The sequence below is a fragment of the Danio aesculapii genome, chromosome 23 (assembly GCF_903798145.1).
Source record: "Danio aesculapii chromosome 23, fDanAes4.1, whole genome shotgun sequence".
Lineage (NCBI taxonomy): Eukaryota > Metazoa > Chordata > Actinopteri > Cypriniformes > Danionidae > Danio > Danio aesculapii.
This window is the reverse complement of record NC_079457.1, coordinates 47839030-47859254: the sequence shown is the minus strand read 5'-3', so window position 1 is coordinate 47859254 and position 20225 is coordinate 47839030. Positions and strand designations below refer to the sequence as shown.

Genomic DNA, 20225 nt, shown 5'->3' with positions numbered 1-20225 from the left:
TCTCTCTGCATATTTTACCATTCAGGTTGGCGTCTGCCCAAACCTGCCTGTATTCAGACAGGACACACAGCTTGACATAAGATGGGTTATAAAGGTACTTAAAGAGGCCAATCATACCCAATAAATACACTAACACTGCCTGTCTACATGGCCTCCCAGTGTAGCGCTGGATCTAAATTTTGCAACACAAATTATAACTAAACCTTACCCATCTCATGCACACAAACACACACAACATACATTCATTACTGCAACCTCAGTATTTTTAACTGGTATATGTCGACTATCCAGGTTAAAATTATTTACATCATTCAAATCTATCATACATTATTCACTTCATACATATAGGACAATGTGGAAATATTACTTAAATATCAATTGTGGTAAACAATTTTGCAACTTTGTGGTTTTTCAAATTGCTGTGTATTGATATAGTAATGTACAGAAGACTTATGCATGGCTACAGTCACATAACAAACTATTTCACTTGTGAATTAGCAAAATCTAAATGAGACTACTAGTCTATTTAGATGTTCAATTCATTCATGTTTATTCATTAGCCCTGTTGCAAAATAGTAGGGCCCACTATTTTCCAACAGTGACTTTTGAAAACTCAAAATTGATAAGAACAACTAAAATCTAAAAATGCAGGCACTAGCAATTTAACAAAATTCTGCATTGTTGAATGTGACTTTAGCCTGTACATCAGATACACAAAGAATGAGAAAAAATAACCTGAAGATTTAAAATCTTATTTTGTTTGAATTTTCATTCTCTTGTTGATTTAGTCAAACCTTAGGTCTGCATTAATGTTTTTTCAATTGAACCATTTATATAGACAATTTTATGATTGTAATTGTGAAATTGTGTATTTTTCTTATTGATGTTATATTTTTTATTATGCATACCACTAGTAAAAATACTGGTTATATTGGCTTTTGCACCTTTCCTTTAAATTACTCTTATCAAATATTTTTAAATACCATACTGTCATTCATCATGGAAGTGAAGCATCTGGGAATTTACTAGCACTAAATTTAGGACTTATTAAGACCTTATTTACCTCTCACACTTTGAAGATGGTTATTGTGTTTTGTGTTTACCCATTCTACAGTGATGCAAAGCTCATTGATATTCAACTATTGCATGGTCATTCAGCTGTCTCACATAAAGTGGAGCATCATCAGTGACGTTGGTCCTTAACCTATAAATATATGAACTGCCCTGTGAACCTCACCTTATGTCTGACGCTGACAAAGGTCTTTCCAGTGGAACTGATAATGACCTGGGGAGGATCTAATGCACATGAATGTTTCTCAAAGTGCAATGAGATTTGCAACTTGTTTGATCAATGCACTGAACTTTGTCATTCTATAGACTGAATACCACCACAGATGGACACAAATACAACGAAGCGGATGGCAAAAATGCCTGAGCAGCCACTTGAGCCCAAGCTCAACACAGCATGCCTACAACTAAAAAGACTGTGGGGTTCAGCGATATAACTCCATCTTAATGTTGAAGCTGCTTTTAATGTTGTGATTTCAGGTGATGACATTGTTTCTACAATCAACACCAATGCTCGCCAAAGCCATCCAAAAACTATGATCTTGTGGCCCCTTGAGAGACTGCTCAGAATTGCTCCAAGGGACCAGGGGAGGAAATCTGTAAGGATGGCTATATCTCTCCTTAATATTAAACCCTGAAAACGGTTAAGGAGCTCCACACGAGACAGGACCACCAAATGGTCAAGCACTAAAACAATAAACTTTCTAATCTGAGAAGAAGATCAGCTAGAAACCAGTTGTTCGGGTTGTCTCGATCATGCATCCTGAGCCCCCCTCTTTGCCCTGGACTTTACCTTCTCCACCAGAGCAGCTCACTCACATTCCACACAGAATGTTTAAGTTTTTAATATGGTGTATCTTGTGGCTTTATATTCATGTTTGGTGTCATTTTAAATCTCTCTGTGTGATTGGTAAAGTGGTCTTAATTTCACTGTAATATTTTACAATCTCCCGTATATCAGTTAATTTGGGTTTTGACTTTGATAAGATTTTTGCCAGATGCTCCACTCCAGGGCAAATGGTCTTTACATCAACTCATGACCAGGCAAGTGTCTTGGTGAAGCTTTTATTGTCTTGAATTTATGACGATTTGAGTATTTAGGCAAAGGGTGCAGAAGTGTCTGTGGGATTCTGTAGGCAGGATACCCCATTGCAGTTTGTGAGTCTCTGAGCTCTGCATCAGGACTTATATGCTGCAATGTATTTCTACACGGTCAGGTATTAATCTCTAACTTAAATGTATCTTCGAATAATTGATGTTGTACAATCTTGATTGGCTTATTTTGTTTAGTTATGTGAATTGGAATGGAAAATCTTTGCCTGACAAATAAATGTAAAATTCTTGTTTAACTCTAATATCTCCTGAAATCATTTAAATCTAGTAGATTGTTTAGGCTGATGTTTCCGCAGCTTACGACCAGGATTTGTCATACATTCAGGATCAATGGATGGAGCATGGGCACAGCATTAGAGACCTGATGATTTCTGACAATCACTGACTTAGTATAATATAAATTAGGGGGCTAAATACAACTTTCTTTAAATATGTGCAAGCATGGGGCGGCCAATTATTGCTTAAAGGAAGTAGCTTTCAGTTATATTCTTTGACTAAGCTAAATTAAACTTTTCTTTAAATATGTGCAAGCATGGGGCGGCCTATTATTATTTAAAGGAAATTAGCTTATCGGCTAAGAATCGGAACTGGCGAGGTTGTGTCCGTGAGCAGATGTAACTGGCCAGCATACTGACTCTAAGCGACTTCGGGTAAATGATGAACCATTACTTGAGAATAAGGATTTATTAGGTTAATCAATCTAAATTAGACCGAATCACAACCTATAAGGTAATCAGCTTGAATTAGATAAATCTAAAATTATTATGAATTGGAGTCAGATTAAAATTCGGAGTTGGAAACAAATTAAAATAAATCTTAATGAATAAAAATATTTCTTTTCACATGTGCTCAAAGGCTTACATGCATTTAACCTTCACCCATGCTGTTAGTTCCGTCATAGGAAAAATAGATGGGCCCTTACAAGGGTGTGTATGGGTGTGTGTGAGTGAGAGAAATACTGTGTGAGTGTCTGTCTGTTTGTCTGTCTGTGAGTGTGTAGTCAGTGGTGTTTGAGCTGTCGATGAAGTGTGTGTGTGTTTGAGTGTCTATGCATATTCATTGGTGTGTGTCTGTCTGTGAGTGTGTAGTCAGTGGTGTTTGAGCTGTTGATGAAGTGTGTGTGTTTGAGTGTATTCATTGGTGTGTGTCTGTCTGTGAGTGTGTAGTCAGTGATGTTTGAGCTGATAATGAAGTGTGTGTGGTCAGTGGTGTTCGAACTGTTGATAGTGTGTGTGTGTGTGTGTGTTTGAGTGTCTATGCGTATTCATTGGTGTGTGTGTGTGTGTTTTAGAGGAGCGCTGGAGAACATGACGAGGAGGCTCTTGATCTCACACAGCAGCTTCTGTCCTCAAACCCAGACTTCGCCACACTCTGGAACTACAGGAGAGAAGTGCTGCTGCATCTGGAGACACTGCGGTAATACACACACACACAAACATACACACCACTGCTGAACACACACCACATAATCATCACCACCTACAACATCTGGGTGTGTGTGTGTGTTTATCTTACATCCAGGGCCTTTGTTTTATCTCATAAACACAGACAAGACCAGTGATGGGTTGCAGCTGAAAGGGCATCCGCTGCGTAAAACATAAGTTGGATAAGTTGGCGGTTCATTCCGCTGTGGTGACCCCGGATTAATAAAGGGTCTAAGCTGAAAAGAAAATGAATGAATGAATGAAGATCAGATTAGATAGACGAGACCCACAGAACTCACTCACACACTGAATTCCATACAATAGGCGTCTTAATGCTTTCATTACCATACAAGCCTTTTATACAAACTATTTAGTACATTTCAGTAGTTCAGCACTGTCCGCTTGTGCCATGCCATTTGTTATTACACAACTAATAGTTTTTTTTGTATGTTTGGGTTTTGTACGTTGGTTTTTTGGGGGTTTTACCAAAATTTAGTTCAATATCATATCAATAGCTGCTTATATATTTATATATTTATGGGAAAAATCATGACGTGTTCAATTACTTATTTTACCCACTGTGCATATATAACATACACTACACGAATATACACACAGGGGTGTAGCGGACATTTTAAAAGTGTGGGGGGGGCGGCTGTATGAGATCATACGTTCATATAATTATTAATCACCTGTTTCTAAATGGTTTGTCTCTAAAAGTGAGGGGGACGGATCCCCCCCGTCCCCCTCAGTTGCTACGCCCCTGCATACACACAATTTTTCCTAGTTCTGGAATGTGATTGGCTGATTGCCGTGAGATATTCTGCCCGTATCAGCACTCTTCCAGACTATTTGTGTGCATCCCTCCACCCGCAGCGAGTGCCATTTTTTTCCAAAGATTTCCCAAATGATGTTAAACAGATTCAGGAATTTTTCACAGTATTTTCTCTTATATTGTTTCTTCTGGAGAAAGTCTTATATGTTTTATTTTGGCTAGAATAAAAGCAGTTTTTAATTTTTTTAAAAGCATTTTAAGGTCAATATTATTAGCCCCCTTCAGCAATATTAGTTTTGGATTGTCTCCAGAACAAACCACTGTTATACAATGACTTGCCTAATTACCAGTCCCACACGGAATCTGCGCGCACAGAATTCTGCAGTTTTTTAGCACATCATTAATGGCTCATTTCCACTGACTGGGACAGTACGGTACGGTTTGGGTCGGTACGGGTCACCTTTATCAGGCTTGCGTTTCCACTACCAAGGGTACCCTTTTGGTGGGCGTGGTGGATGACAGAAAGTTTCAGTCGACGTCATTCTCGCACAGCTTTGTGGCTGTTGCTCAAGACGACGACAAGGTTTGTTTGAGTCCAGATCAACCATGGCTCATTATTATATGTATATATAATTACGCTGTAATTTTTTGGCTGTGTGTGTATTTTAAACATGGCAGGTTTTTTGTTTTCATTCTGGCTTGTTGTGTAAGCGAATGACGTATCTCTGTAAACCAATAGCGTTCAGCTGCGCGTCAAGCTCCGCCTTTTGGTACCCTGTCTCGTGTTTGGTAAACAGTAAACGAAAGGGTGCCGAAAAAGTGGTACGGTTCGGTTCGGTACGCCTTTTGACAGTGGAAACAGTACCAAACCGAGCCGTACCGTACCACTCAGTGGAAACGGGCCATAAGTCTGTTTATTTACTTGTGTAAATGTGTATAAATTTATATTTATTCAGTTTTATATAAATTTCAGTAATATTATTAACTAATAAGGAAATATTAAAATAATTTATTTACAATACAGTTTGTAAAGTCATTTTTTCTGTTTTTTAGTAGATATATTCAATATGGGAGACTTGCTTTGTTTACCAAATAAGTGGATCTAATTGGATTTGCATTGTAAACATTAAATAAAAGTTAAAAAGGTATTATTTTTTAATTTAATATATTAATGTTTTAGTTACGATACTCCCAAAATCATTTACCATAAATCAGCAGATTTTTAACAAAATTCTGCACAGAAATAGCAAAAAATACCCGCAGATTCTGTCTGGTTCTATTAATTACCCTAACTTTACCCTAATTAACCTAGTTAAGCATTTAAATGTTGCTTTAAGCTGAATACTAGTGTCTTGAAGAATATCTAGTCTAATATTATTTACTGTCATCATGACAAAGAGAAAATAAATCAGTTATTAGAGATGAGTTATTAAAACTATTATGATTAGAAATGTGTTGAAATCTCTCCGTTAAACAGGAATAGGGGGGGAAATATACTGGGGGCTAATAATTCAGTTTTTTGATTTTATTGTTTTAGTTGTGATAAATATCTGTCTGTCGTCCTCTAGAGAGAAGGATGAGGTGCAGAAGCTGTATGAGTCTGAACTGCACTTCATTGAGGCCTGTCTGAAAGTCAACCCCAAATCTTACGGCTGTTGGCACCACCGCAGCTGGGTGACCACGCGTCTCCCGAAGCCCGACTGGACACGCGAGCTGGGCCTCTGTGACCGCTGCCTCAGCCTGGACGAACGCAACTGTAAGACTCTCATACACAGAGTTTCATACACAGTTTCATACACAGACTCAAAAGACTTTTTGATGCTGTTATGTATGAAATTACAGAATTATGCTGGACGAACTGCTCAAGCAGAGGTGTTAAACTCAGTTCCTGGAGGGCCACAGCTCTGTACGGTTTAGTTCCAATCCTAATTAAACACGCCTGATTAAATTAACTGAGGCCCCGTTTACACGAATACGTTTTAGTTTTAAAGCGGTGTTTTAGAATGAAAACGATCCGCGTCCACACTGACGTTTTACCCTGCGCATCTGAACAACTCTCCGTCCACACTATACCGCTGAATGCACACATCACGTGACCACACACACACACTCTGGCATACGCTGCAGCGATAAGAGCTGTGCGCTTCATAACAGCACTCAGGGGTTAAAAGTTTCTGCCGTGTCATGTCACATTTGGTGTGGTCAGCCAAATTGCTTATCGCTGAAATTTTGTTACATCATGTTTAGTTAGGACACGGTGTTAAGGGTATTGCACACTGATTCTGAAGTTTTAATCCGTAATTTTCGAACGTTAAAAAATAAATTCCACCTCACGTTGCGAATCATATTGACACACTGCCTTAAACTTTCGTACGTCATAAAAAAAATTCGAACCGGGTTCAATTTCTTCAGTTTTTCGAATCCGAAAAAGCGATTTGGGGCTACACGGTGGCGCAGTGGGTAGCACATTCGCCTCACAGCAAGAAGGTTGCTGGTTCGAGCCTCGGCTCGGTCAGTTGGCATTTCTGTGTGGAGTTCGCATGTTCTCCCCGTGTTTGTGTGGGTTTCCTCCAGGTGCTCCGGTTTCCCCCACAGTCCAAACACATGCGCTATAGGTGAATTGGGTAAGCTAAACTGTCCGTAGTGAATGAGTGTGTATGGATTTTTCCCAGTGATCGGTTGCGGCTGGAAGGGCATCCGCTGCATAAAACCTGCTGCAATTAATTGGCGGTTCATTCCGCAGTGGCGACCCCAGATTAATAAAGGGACTAAACCGAAAAGAAAATGAATGAATGAATTAAAAGCGATTTGAGAGTGTTTTAACTGTTTTAACAAAGCCAGCATACAAGTGAAAATCTAAATACAGAGTGCCGTCACTTGAGTTACAGATAACTTTGACAAACACAGTGCATAAAATAAAGACAGAATATGGCGGAGAGTTGAGAACCACTATATCCTGGATTCAGTGACTGGTGCACCTCTACCCTGCTGCTTTTTGGTGTGTGTGTATGTGTGTGTGTACAATCATTAGACGCACTGCCATTATAATCGCCTTATGGTCTTTTTCAGTCCGTTGCTCTGATATGTCAATGCGACCGCCATCTGTTATACCAGGGCTCACCAAACTTGTTCCTGGAGGGCCGGTGTCCTGCAGGTTTTAGCTCCAACCCTAATCAAACACACCTGAACAAGCTAATCAAGGTCTTACTAGGTATTCTTGAAACACCCAGGCAGGTGTGTTAAGGCAAGTTGGAGCTAAACCCTGCAGGGACACCGGCCCTCCAGGACCAAGATTGGTGACCCCTGTGTTATACTGTAAGAATGGCCATTATTGATTATTAAAGAGCCCATATTACACATTAAAAAGGGTCATATTTCAGTTATATGGTCTCCAACAACATACTAAATACATACTAACTGGCAGTGCCTATAAACATCTATAATCTAATATAGTCTATAGGTACTGCCAGTTCTGTATTTGTTTATGTACATAAACGAGTGAAGTATCGCAAGCAATGTATCAAAATTCCACTGATTTCCTGAAATAAACATGCGTTTGGGGATAATGAGCTTTGATAATGAGCTGAACTCTCCTTCTAGTGTTGGATGAGCACAATATGCAGCCTATTCCTATATTCCTCTATGGGAGAGGAGAACAAAGTGTCACTGATTAAACTCACTCCGAAATGTTTTTCAGAATGGATTAATTAATACACATCGGACTCAGTGTGCAAGGTTTGTGTACGTGAAGGGTTTCTAGCATATGAGTACGAAAAAAACACTTATGAATGTTTCAGACTTGAGTGTGCAGTGAGCTTAAAACCTTTTAAAGTCCACATGAACTGGAAGCTGCCACCATTTTTTTTTTTCTATTGTGATGCAGTTCCTAGAGAAACGTAATATTGAATGAGAAAACAGTGGGCGTGGCTTGTTTTTTTTACTACGAGCTGATTGGATGTAGTAACGTAGGCGTTTCATTCAGAAAGATGGTGAAAAAGGTTTGGGGAGAGTTATTACAGCCTAACAGACTCCTCCCCCTCACCATTTCTGTTTGTTGTCAATCTGACAGCTGGATGGGCGTGGTTAAGTATGTTAGCTCCACCCATTACCTCAGACTGACCTAATTTGAGAATTTAACTGAAAACAAACAGGAAGTGCATTTTCAGATTTCAATTAAAGATTACTAAAACATTTTTCCTGATGACATGCACAGATGAATCGTTCAGCACAGAACTAGCAATGTGAGCTAATGAAATCAATATGGTTAGTTTTGATTTCATGCGTACTTTAATATCCTGCAGACGCCCTGCATGCAATGATCAAGAAACGACTCTTTTGTTGGTCAGGCTTTCACATTGGTGTGTCTCTGTTTCCTCCCTCAGTCCACTGCTGGGATTACCGGCGGCTGGTGGTGAAGGAGTCTGGCGTTTCTGTGGAGCAGGAGCTGCAGTTTACTGACCGTCTGATTGGCTCCAATTTCTCCAACTACTCCAGCTGGCATTACAGGAGCACACTGTTACCGCAGCTCCGCCCACAGCCAGTGCCTGACCCCGCCCATAACACAAGCCCCTCCCCCACCGCCTCGCCTCAGACTCACTCGCACAGAGTCTGTGAAGAGCAGCTGCTGAAAGGTAAACCATTCACTCGCTCACAATGTACACTAAATTAAAATCTCTTAAATAAACACATCATGCGGTTTTGAAAATATTGAGGCCTGTCTGAAAAAAAGATTTTTGATATTTTCTAAAAACAATAAACAGCGGAGGAATTTTGAAATATTATTTCTGAAGTATTTGGATACCATGATATTAGTCAAATCATTCAAACAGCATTTTTTGGGTTAGCGAAACCATCAGAAACTGCACCTTATTACTTGCTCGTTGTTCTAAAACACTTAGGGCTCTATTTTGACAATCCATGCGCAAAGCCCAAAAAAACATTAAGGGTGTGTCAGAATCCACTTTTGGTAATATAAGGACAGAAAAATCCGCTTTACGCCCGTGGCGCACGGTCTAACAGGGTTGAGCTTATTCTCTTAATGAGTTATAGGTGTGTTTTGAGAATAAACCAATCAGAGTCTTATCTCCCATTCCCTTTAAGAGTCAGTTGCGTTGCGCCATAGCGCATTTGCTATTTACATGACGGACTTTGTAAGTGTAAAAACTGAACGCTTCACTAGAGAGAAAACAGTTAAACAGAGCATCTGCAGCGCCAGAATGAGAGATGAGCCTCCTCATTATTTACTTTTACTTTCACTTTCACTCTTGTGGATAGGGAAACTTCTTGTACGCACAGACATCCATTAGCCTATAAATAATTAATTTCGTTTATAAAGCGCTAAGATTTGTTTCAAAACTATTTCTAAATTCAGTTCTAATTTCCAGCAAACGAATAAATGAACAACAATAATGAAGTGTGGTCAAACAACTGAGTTATATCCTAATACACATGCTGTGCCCCATATGGTCTAAAACAGGGGTCACCAAACTTGTTCCTGGAGGGCCGATGTCCTGCAGATTTTAGCTCCAACCCTAATCAAACACACCTGAACAAGCTAATCAAGGTCTTACTAGGTATATTTGAAACACCCAGGCAGGTGTTTTGAGGCAAGTTGGAGCTAAAACCTGGAGGGAGACCGGCCCTTCAGGAACAAGATTGGTGACCCCTGGTCTAAAACCTGACAGGTGGACAAATCTAAGCTTGTTTTTAATAAAACAAATATAAATATGCAGATAATAAATAATACTGATAATAATAAAACATTATACAAAAGCAAATTGTCATGAATAAACTGAAAAGCCCCCCGAGATGAAGAAGGCATGAAAGTTTGGTTTTTATATTTATGTAGGCTAGAAAATAATATGTTTTGTAATATTTTAATCCTTTATATTTATATCCTAGAGGCTATATATCCTTATTATATCCTATATATATCCTTAATATTTCAATTCTTTTTCATATGTAAAGATATTTGCGTATTGCTGTACACCCTGTGTGTATTAAGCAATGCGTAAGCGAGGTGCGTAACTAACGCGCTCTGCGCTGTTCAATAGACCAGCTTTGTTCTGGTCTATTATAGTTTCTCAAAATAGCAACGCGCCAGCAATGCTCCTCAACACGCCTCCTTTTTTAGATCAGAACGTCTATGGGCGCACATATGAGCGCAAATGCATTTGCTATTTAAACAGCGTGGAGCGAAATGTCAAAACGACTATTGCGCAAAGCTGAAACTAGCAAACAACAATTGCGTCGTGCCGGGTGTATGATAGGGCCCTTAATGTTTTCCTGTACTTAAGATAACCAAATAATGTGCAATATGGTTAAATTATTATCTTTTTTTATAATTATTTTTAGGGGTTTTCATCCGAATTAGACAGGACAGTAGAGAGTATTGACAGGAAAGCATGGGGAGCAGAGAGAGGGGGAAGGATCGGCATAGGACCGCGAGGCGGAATCGAACTCGGGTCGCCGTGAGCACTGGAGTGCATGGAGTGCACTACACCACTGGCGCTGACAAATTATTATCTTAAATAAAAGGGAATTACCTATTAAGTGCCATACAGCCTAGGGAAAAATGTATATGTTTTAGATCTCTCTGGAACATTTGGGCTAAACGTTGTTATAAAATAGCCTACGTGTTATACAGAGTTATTACCGGAGAAATTCTGTGGTTTTATATTACGGATGGTGCGCTGGGTCATCCCTCTGTTTGTGGCGAGACCGCTTGATGTACGATGGTCGGCGAGTAAATGAATCTAATGAGTCAAAATACAGAAGCCTGTGTGTATAGACATAATGTAATGCTGTGCAGTAATGTGTCACTTGCTTGTTTTGGTCGTCTCCATTTGAATGGTTTCGTGATGATAAGGATGGTGTGCTGTATCTGCCTGATTCTGATTTGACTTGTTTCTTCCCACTGAACTTGGTGGGATGTGTCACGTTTGATTTGGGGGGCGTTCTGGGGTGGGGCTTGCATGCTGTGCTGCGAGCTATTGGCCCAACAGTGGAAATGAGACATATTTTGATCGTGTGTTTTGACTTCTAGAGTACGAGCTGGCCCATAATGCCTTCTTCACTGACCCCAATGACCAGAGCGCCTGGTTCTACTACCGTTGGCTGCTGGGCAGAGGTGTGTGTCTCTGTCTGTCTGTCTGTCTGTCTGTCTGTCTGTCTGTCTGTCTGTCTGTCTGTCTGTCTCTGTGAGTGTGCATGTCTGTGTGTTTTGGACTGTATATTTGACAACATGTATTCTTACCTCATGTGTGTAGCGGAGAGAGAGGAGATGATCAGCTGTGTGTACGTCAGCAGGGAGGGTGAGAGAGTTTCCGTCGCCTTCTCCAAACCTGTTCATGTAAGTCGCCGACAGAACACAAATATTAAAACCATATTCCAGTTTTACAAGCCATTCTTCTTTGGTTTAGGCTAGTGTGGCGTAGCGCCGGAGCAGTGATGTTAAATGACATGACAAAAAATGTGTAGTAGTCAGAACATTTATTTTGTCTTATAAATGCATCCCAAAAAAAAAAACCATCATCAAAACTCTCTGTTACTCCTGCCAGCTGCTTTTCACATCACTTGTGTCCTATTACATATGTAAGTGTGAAACCCATAGCATTAAAGCAGGCATGTCCAAGCTCGGTCCTGGAGGGCCGGTGTCCTGCAAAGTTTAGTTCCAACCCCAATCAGACACACCTGGGCTAGCTAATCAAGCACTTACTAGGCTTTCTAGAAACATCCGTGCAGGTGTGTTGAGGCAAGTTGGAGCTAAAATCTGCAGGACACCGTCCCTCCAGGACCGAGTTTGGACACCCCTGCATTAAAGCATTCGCTACAGAGAATGACAGCCTAGCATTATTATTAATCTGAAATATTTATAACAATCACACTAAACATTCATTCACTCATTTTCTTGTGGGTTTAATCCCTTTATCAATCCGGGATCACCACAGCGGAATGAACCGCCAACTTATCTAGCACGTTTTTACGCAGCGGATGCCTTTCTGCTACGATGAGTCACACACAATGTCATTACAAAGTTCGCACACGTACACACAAACATAAACAGTTTAACTTTGAACAGTTTTTGCACAGCAAATGTGCCAGGATACAGGTTAATATCCACTGCTGTATGGATATCCGTTATGTTAATGTACAAAATAAACCTGATTTAACGTCCACAAACCCAGATTGAAGCGTCTTCCTTTATAATTGTACTAACACGCAGCTCTGGTGATAAAGACGGTAAGATCACTGTAATTCATTACAAACATGCACTGATTTAAAAATGTGTTAAACTCGTAAAACTCACTCTTGATCATATTTGATGATGACTGATGATCACAGAGAGCTGAACAGATCTTTTAATCCCAGTTTCTTTGCGCACGTCTTGTCTTGTTGACAAGATTATAGACATTACTACGGAGACATGTTAATACGCGGCTGTCAATCAACTCGGTGGGCGGGGAAACCGCACTCCTACGTCAAGTTGTGGTGGGCCTCAAAATGGGAGGGATTTTAACCTCAATATGAGGACACACAACACAATCTCACAGCAATTCGTAACTTTTTGATTTAGTGGCTAATTCGTACGAATTCGTACGATCTAATTCATACAATTTAGTACGATTTGCTCATTCCCCAATGAAGGATGGGTTTAAGGGTGGGGTTAGGTGCCACGCCTCTTTTTTAAAATCGTACAATTTCGTACGACTGAACTCGTACGAATTAGCCACTAAACTGAGAAAACGTAAAATACTTACGTTTTCTCGTGAGATCAGGCTAGGACACACTATACCTACTAAAGTTCTGTCCAAACAGCTCACATCATGGGTCCCCCTTAAACATTCTTAAAACGAGAAGCATTTTCTAGACAAGTAAGAAATATTGTCTTGTTTTCAGAAATAATGAGTCACAACGAAGTGAGTTTTTCCTTAAAACAAGCTCAATAACCTGCCAATGGGAAAACAAGCGAGCGAAACTGTAAACAAGGTTATTTTACTTACCCCATTTGCAGATTATTTTACTTCTTAAATTGAACAAGACAATAAAAACCAGACAATATGTTTTACTCGTCTAGACAATGCTATTTGATTTATATTTTAAAGATATCTGGACTAGAAACGAGACCCAAATTATGAGTACGAAAAGCCGCTGCAGTGCACGTCCACTGTTCTTTCGTCATCACATGTAAATGAGCGTCTGTGTGTTTTTCAGGCCAGCTCAGTGGGTCTGATGTTGGTTCTGGACGGTCAGCCTCAGCAGGTGCAGTGGAGAAATGCACATCCCCGTCTGCGCCACAGTCCTGTATGGGTATCCTTCACTTCAGCATCTTCTATTATATTAAATACAATACAAAGTTCCCACGGCAAACGCTGTGCACGCGCAGCCAATCACCCAATCCGCTGCATCATCAACTACTGCTGAAGGCAGAATTATTAGCCCTCTTATACATTTCTCCCCAATTTCTGTTATATGGAGAGCACACATTTCTAAACATAATAGTTTTAATAACTCATCTCTAATAACTGATTTATTTTCTCTGTATCATGATGACAGCACATAATATTAGACTAGATATTCTTCAAGACACTAGTATTCAGCTTAAAGTGACATTTAAAGGCTTAACTAGGGTAATTAGGGTAAAGTTAGGGTAATTGTATAACAGTGGTTTGTTCTGGAGACAATCCAACACTAATATTGCTGAAGGGGGCTAATAATATTGACCTTAAAATGGGTTAAAACTATTAAAAACTGCTTTTATTCTAGCTGAAATAAAACAAATAAGACTTTCTACAGAAGAACGAATATTAGAGGAAATACTGTGAGAAATTCCTGAATCTGTTTTAGTTTTGCTGTAGTTTTATTTACTCACACACACACACACGCACACACACACACACACACACACACACACACACACACTCGTTCAAATCTTTAACTGTGTCTGTCAGCTGTGTGATCTTCCTGCCGGCTCCATCAGTGACGCCAGTAATGAACACAACCTGACCGTTCACTGGACAGAGAAACACACACACAGAGACTGCGCTCTCTACACTGGTGAGACACACACACACACCCACACACACAAACACACACTCATACATACACACAGAGACACTGCTCTACAATGGTGAGACACTCTCCCACACACACACACACACACACACTTCTGACCAATAGAGAGAGACAGACAGCATGTGTGTGAGCTGTACCTCTTGTGTTCAGGCTGTGCTGAAAGCTGGTGCAGAGACTCCGCCACTGATCAGGAGCTGTTCAGGTACTGCCGCAATAACTCAGCTGTTTATCTTTATAAAGTGTTTATCTCTTGTCATCTGAAAGTGAAGCGCTCGCCTTTTTAGATTGAGAAAGTGTGTGTGCGTGTGTGTGCATGTGTGTGCAACAAACAGTTCACTGATCATTCCAGTCCCAGAATATATGTATATTAGAAAACTACATAATTAAATAAGGACATTTTGAAATAATATCTAAAGATTTTGGTCAGGATGATTTTAAAAGGATGAACACATGAAGTCCTGGATGTGAACCGGAAGTTGCTGCAGACTTTTATGCCAGTATGATGACATGTATCCAACTGAAGCAGAATATTGAGTAGGGGGGCGGGGCTTTAGTTTTGAGCTCCTCCTTGCATCTTTCACTCACAGCTGGAGGTGCATGGCCAGGAGCAATTTTGGCACCCCTGGAGTTACTTTTAGGGTCCCTCCAATCTCACCCCCTCCCTCTTTCCTTTAGTACGTGACATAAATCACCGCCCACCCTTTTGTCTGCAACATCCCCTTACCGCCATCCCGCTCTTCACTTTCGTCCATGAAACCATCAGAATGTTGTCATGGGGCCCGTACCGGCCAGTGCCGCCCCTGGGTGTGGCTAGGCATATTTTACCCAATCAGAGAAGCACTGATTTGTTTGTTTGATTAATCCCCAAAGGGAAATTCACATGTCACAGCAGAGCTCTCCATACTAAAAATAGATTAAATAAGTTACATATGTATAAAAACAATAATAAAATTACATTCATACTGCACAGCTTACTTCCGAAAACAAGGGGTAAACACTTGTCCATATCTAATAACTATTTCAGCACAATTCATCTAGTATGACTTTGGTTATACAATCTGATCATTCATTTATTCATTTTCTTTTCGGCTTATTCCCTTGATTAATCTGGGGTCGCCACAGTGAAATGAACCGCCAACTTATCCAGCACATGTTTTACGCAGCGGATGCCCTTCCAGCTGCAACCCACCTCTGGGAAACATCCATACACACTCATTCACACTTATACACTATGAATCAGCCTACTCAATTCACCTGTACCGCATGTCTTTGGGCTGTGGGGGAAAGCGAAGCACCCGGAGGAAACCCACGCGAACGCAGGGAGAACATGCAAGCTCCACATAGAAACGCCAACTGACCCAGCCAAGGCTCGAACCAGCGACCTTCTTGCTGTGAGGCGACAGCGCTACCTACTGCGCCACCATGTCGCCTTGAATATCTCAATATTATTAAATATTAAAATTATAACAGCAACACTCACGCACAGTGCGCAGCTGATTCAGTCAATGCCTAGCAAAATTAAAAAGCAGACCGCGTTTATTTTCTTGTCAGCAAAAAAGGTAATCAAATTATTTACCTTAATCTAGTTAAGACAATAATAAGATTAAGGCGTTTACATGAGGTGCTATTTGAATGTTTCTGTCATGATCCCATTTTACTTGTTATAGCACTTACTTAGATTAACGTCATTGCGTCACCGCGCTATTCACATTTCATCCAGAGTTTCATGTAATTTCGGGTGTTTCATTATTAAGTTGTCGACTTAAACTTTCAATCGACCCGACAAATGAGATATTGGATGTATGATTTGCTGGAAGAGTAACGTTTAAATGGAAGTTCATACCGCATGCTGCATGCTAAGTGGAAGAAGAAAAAAAACTCTGCATTCCCTGCTTAAAAATCCAGCTTAAACCAGCCTAGGCTGGTTGGCTGGTTTTAGCTGGTTGACCAGCCTGGTTTTAGAGGGGTTTTGGCCATTTTCAGGTCTTAGCTGGTCAGGCTGGAAAATGACCAGCTAAATTCAACTAAAACCAGCTTGACCAGCCTGGTTTAAGCTGGACATAGCTGGTTTTGGCTGGTCAAGCTGGTTTTAGCTGTTCATTTTCCAGGCTGACCAGCTAAGACCAGGCTGGAAATGGCTGGAAACCAGCCTGAAAATGGCCAAAACCTCTCTAAAACCAGCCTGGTCGGCCAGCTAAAACCAGCCAACCAGCCTAGGCTGGTTTAAGCAGTTTTTTTCAGTAGGGTTTCACGATGCAGGTGTCTGTGGTCTTCACTGACTCGGTAGGCGCAGTGTCGTGTGTGTGTGTGTGTGTGGACTATCCTGTCGCAAAACGTGGCAAAAGGCCCTACATGACGGTAATAGTTCGATTAAGGTGTTTACATGTCTGCACTGTAATAATGCGACTAAAATCGGCATACTCCTTAATTCGATTTCTCTTTAGTTCGTTTACATGGTTAACTCTTAATCAGATTATTGTCTTAATCGTAAACTGAAAAGCGTGTTCGGTGTGATCGGTCCCTAAGTGTGTATTATTCACAGTTGACATGCTTAACCAGTTTACAGTTGTGATTTGATCACTGAAGCAGCTGTGAGTGTTTAGTTTTAGGGTTGACGGCAGACGTCAGTGAAATAGCTGAGCTGAGAAATCACAGCTCTGTGTAAACACCGTCTGGCTGCTTTGAGTCCCGCCCACAGCCTGTCAATCACTGTGCAGGATTCCAGTTCGCTCACATTTATTAACTGGGTGTGTTTCAGTCACTGCAATCTAACTGTTATAATCTCACCTGCTATCTGTGTGTGTGTGTGTGTGTGTGTGTGTGTGTGTGTGTGTGTGTGTGTGTGTGTGTGTGTGTGTGTGTGTGTGTGTGTGTGTGTGTGTGTGTGTGTGTGTGTGTGTGTGTGTGTGTGTGTGTGTTTTCTGTGATTGTGTACGTGTGCTTGTGGGTGTGCATGTGTGTGTGTGTGCATGTGTCCGTTTGCTATTTGTCTGTGTTTGTGTCTGTTAATGTTTGTGTGTGTGTGTCTCTGTGTGTTTGTGTGTGCTTGTTTTTGTGTTTGTTTGTGTCTGTGTGTGTTTGTTTATTTATGTGTGTGTGTGTGTCTGTGTGTTTGTTTTTCTGTGTGTCTATCTCTGTGTGTGTGTTTGTTTGTTTGTGTGTGTGTGTGTGTTTGTTTTTGTGTTTGTGTGTGGCTATTTCTGTGTATTTGTTTTTGTGTGTATTTATGTGTGTGTGTGTGTGTTTCTGTGTGTTTGTTTTTTTTGTGTGTGTTTCTGTGTGTTTGTTTTTGTGTGTGTGTGTGTCTGTGTGTATTTATGTGTGTGTGTGTTTCTGTGTGTTTGTTTTTGTGTGTGTGTGTGTCTGTGTGTATTTATGTGTGTGTGTGTTTCTGTGTGTTTGTTTTTGTGTGTGTGTCTGTGTGTATTTATGTGTGTGTGTGTGTGTCTGTGTGTCTATTTCTGTGTGTGTGTGTGTGTGTGTGTGTTTGTTTGTGTTTGTGTGTGTGTTTGTTTGTGTGCGTGTCTCTGTGTGTGTTTGTGTTTGTTTTTGTGTTTGTGTGTGTGTGTGTGTCTGTCTGTTTATGTTAGTTTATGTCTATGTGTGTGTGTGTGTATGTGTGTGTTTGTTTATGTCTGTGTGTGTTTCTCTGTATTTTGTGTGTGTGTGTTTGTGTTTGTTTGTTCATGTGTGTGTGTGTGTGTGTGCGCGTGTGCGTGTGTGTGTCTGTGTGTGTGTGTGTTTCTCTGTATTTGTGTGTATCTGTTCGTTTCTCTCTGTGTGCGCATGTGTGTGTCTGTCTGTAAGTTTCTCTGTATGTGTGTGTTTCAATATCCGTGTGTGTTTCCATGTTTATATGTGCCTGTATATGTCTCTCTCACAAATGTTTCTGCATTGGTGTGTGTGTGTGTGTGTGTGTGTGTCAGGAGTGAGCTGTCGGTAGAGAAGAGTTCAGTTCTTCAGGCTGAGCTTCAGTCCTGCAATCAGCTGCTGGATCTCGAACCTCAGAACAAATGTAAGTGTGTGTGTGTGTGTATATGTGCATTGAGCATGCATACTTCACATAGCATTCGTGTTTGCAGCCAAACAAGAGAAAGAGAAAGTGTGTGTGTGTGTGTGTGTGTGTGTGTTTGTTTTCAGGGTGTCTGCTGACTATTATCCTCCTGATGAGAGCTCTGGATCCTCTGGGCCATGAGAAAGAGACTCTGGCACATTTCCAAACCCTTAAAGTAAGAACACGAGGGCACAGCCGCAACACTGACCAATGACCAACTACTATTGACTAATCCCAGAATATGTCCAATACCTCCATTTTAATCAAAAACCAACAAAAAGGCTGCATCTAAAATCAGCTACTACTCGTATAAAGGAAATTCAGACGTACTACATCTGCCATTAGTCATTATTACATGATTCTCATTACATGATAATCACTCACGCCAGGATTAGCCATTAGTTTTTAATACAGCGAGAAAATCCTTTATTTTTAAAAGCACTTTAACTATCAAGCATGTTTTATGTGAATGTGTTGGCTTTTATTCTGTGAGAGAGCTATTTTATTCAGTTCATTCGTTCGAAGCATTTTTTTAACACTGGTAATCCAACTACAGTTTTAGAGATTTCATCAAAAATATAGTGTTAAACCTTAATATAATCTATTTCTCCAGTGAACTTTTCTCACATTGAAAGCAAATTATGAGTTCTGCTGAATGAAGGAATGGTTCAACAGATGAACGAACAAACCCATGATATATGGGATAGCGGATGAACGGATGTCATACTTTTACAATTTTGTGTAGAATGTAGTTGAAATAGGTGAAATTGAGATAGTTGAAATTGGTATAGTTGAATTGTAAGTAGTTGAAATAGCTGAAATTGGTATAGTTGAATTGTAAGTAGTTGAAATAGTTGAAATTGGTATAGTTGAAATTAGTATAGTTGAATTTTATTTAGTTGAAATAGCTGAAATTGAGATAGTTGAAATTGGTATAGTTAAATTGTAAGTAGTTGAAATAGCTGAAATTGAAATAGTTGAAATTAGTATAGTTGAATTTTATGTAGTTGAAATAGCTGAAATTGAAATAGTTGAAATTGGTATGGTTGAATTTTATGTAGTTGAAATAGCTGAAATTGAAATAGTTGAAATTGGTATAGTTGAATTTTATGTAGTTGAAATAGCTGAAATTGAAATAGTTGAAATTGGTATAGTTGAATTTTATGTAGTTGAAATAGCTGAAATTGAAATAGTTGAAATTGGTATAGTTGAATTTTATGTAGTTGAAATAGCGAAATTGAAATAGTTGAAATTGGTATAGTTGAATTTTATGTAGTTGAAATAGCTGAAATTGAAATAGTTGAAATTGGTATAGTTGAATTTTATGTAGTTGAAATAGCGAAATTGAAATAGTTGAAATTGGTATAGTTGAATTTTATGTAGTTGAAATAGCTGAAATTGAAATAGTTGAAATTGGTATAGTTGAATTTTATGTAGTTGAAATAGCTGAAATTGAAATAGTTGAAATTGGTATAGTTGAATTTTATGTAGTTGAAATAGCTGAAATTGAAATAGTTGAAATTGGTATAGTTGAATTTTATGTAGTTGAAATAGCGAAATTGAAATAGTTGAAATTGGTATAGTTGAATTTTATGTTGTTGAAACAGTTAAAATTGATATAGTTGAAATTGAAATAGTTGAATTTTATGTAGTTGAAATAGTTTAAATTCATTCACTTATTTTCTTTTCGGCTTAGTCCCTTTATTAATCTGGGGTC

At 39.7% G+C, this 20225-nt stretch overlaps 1 protein-coding gene across 1 annotated transcript in view; it reads left to right on the top strand.

Annotated features, from left to right (window-relative positions):
- The window catches only part of rabggta (Rab geranylgeranyltransferase subunit alpha), a 36781-nt gene that overhangs the window by 8437 nt on the left and 8119 nt on the right, over window positions 1-20225 (top strand). Inside the window, exons 4-13 of the mRNA XM_056449654.1 lie at window positions 3473-3597; window positions 5949-6136; window positions 8763-9011; window positions 11426-11509; window positions 11649-11731; window positions 13594-13689; window positions 14331-14436; window positions 14605-14656; window positions 18381-18469; window positions 18595-18683. Of these exons, the coding sequence (XP_056305629.1) occupies window positions 3473-3597; window positions 5949-6136; window positions 8763-9011; window positions 11426-11509; window positions 11649-11731; window positions 13594-13689; window positions 14331-14436; window positions 14605-14656; window positions 18381-18469; window positions 18595-18683 (1161 nt within the window). The remainder of the gene's footprint in view (window positions 1-3472; window positions 3598-5948; window positions 6137-8762; window positions 9012-11425; window positions 11510-11648; window positions 11732-13593; window positions 13690-14330; window positions 14437-14604; window positions 14657-18380; window positions 18470-18594; window positions 18684-20225) is intronic.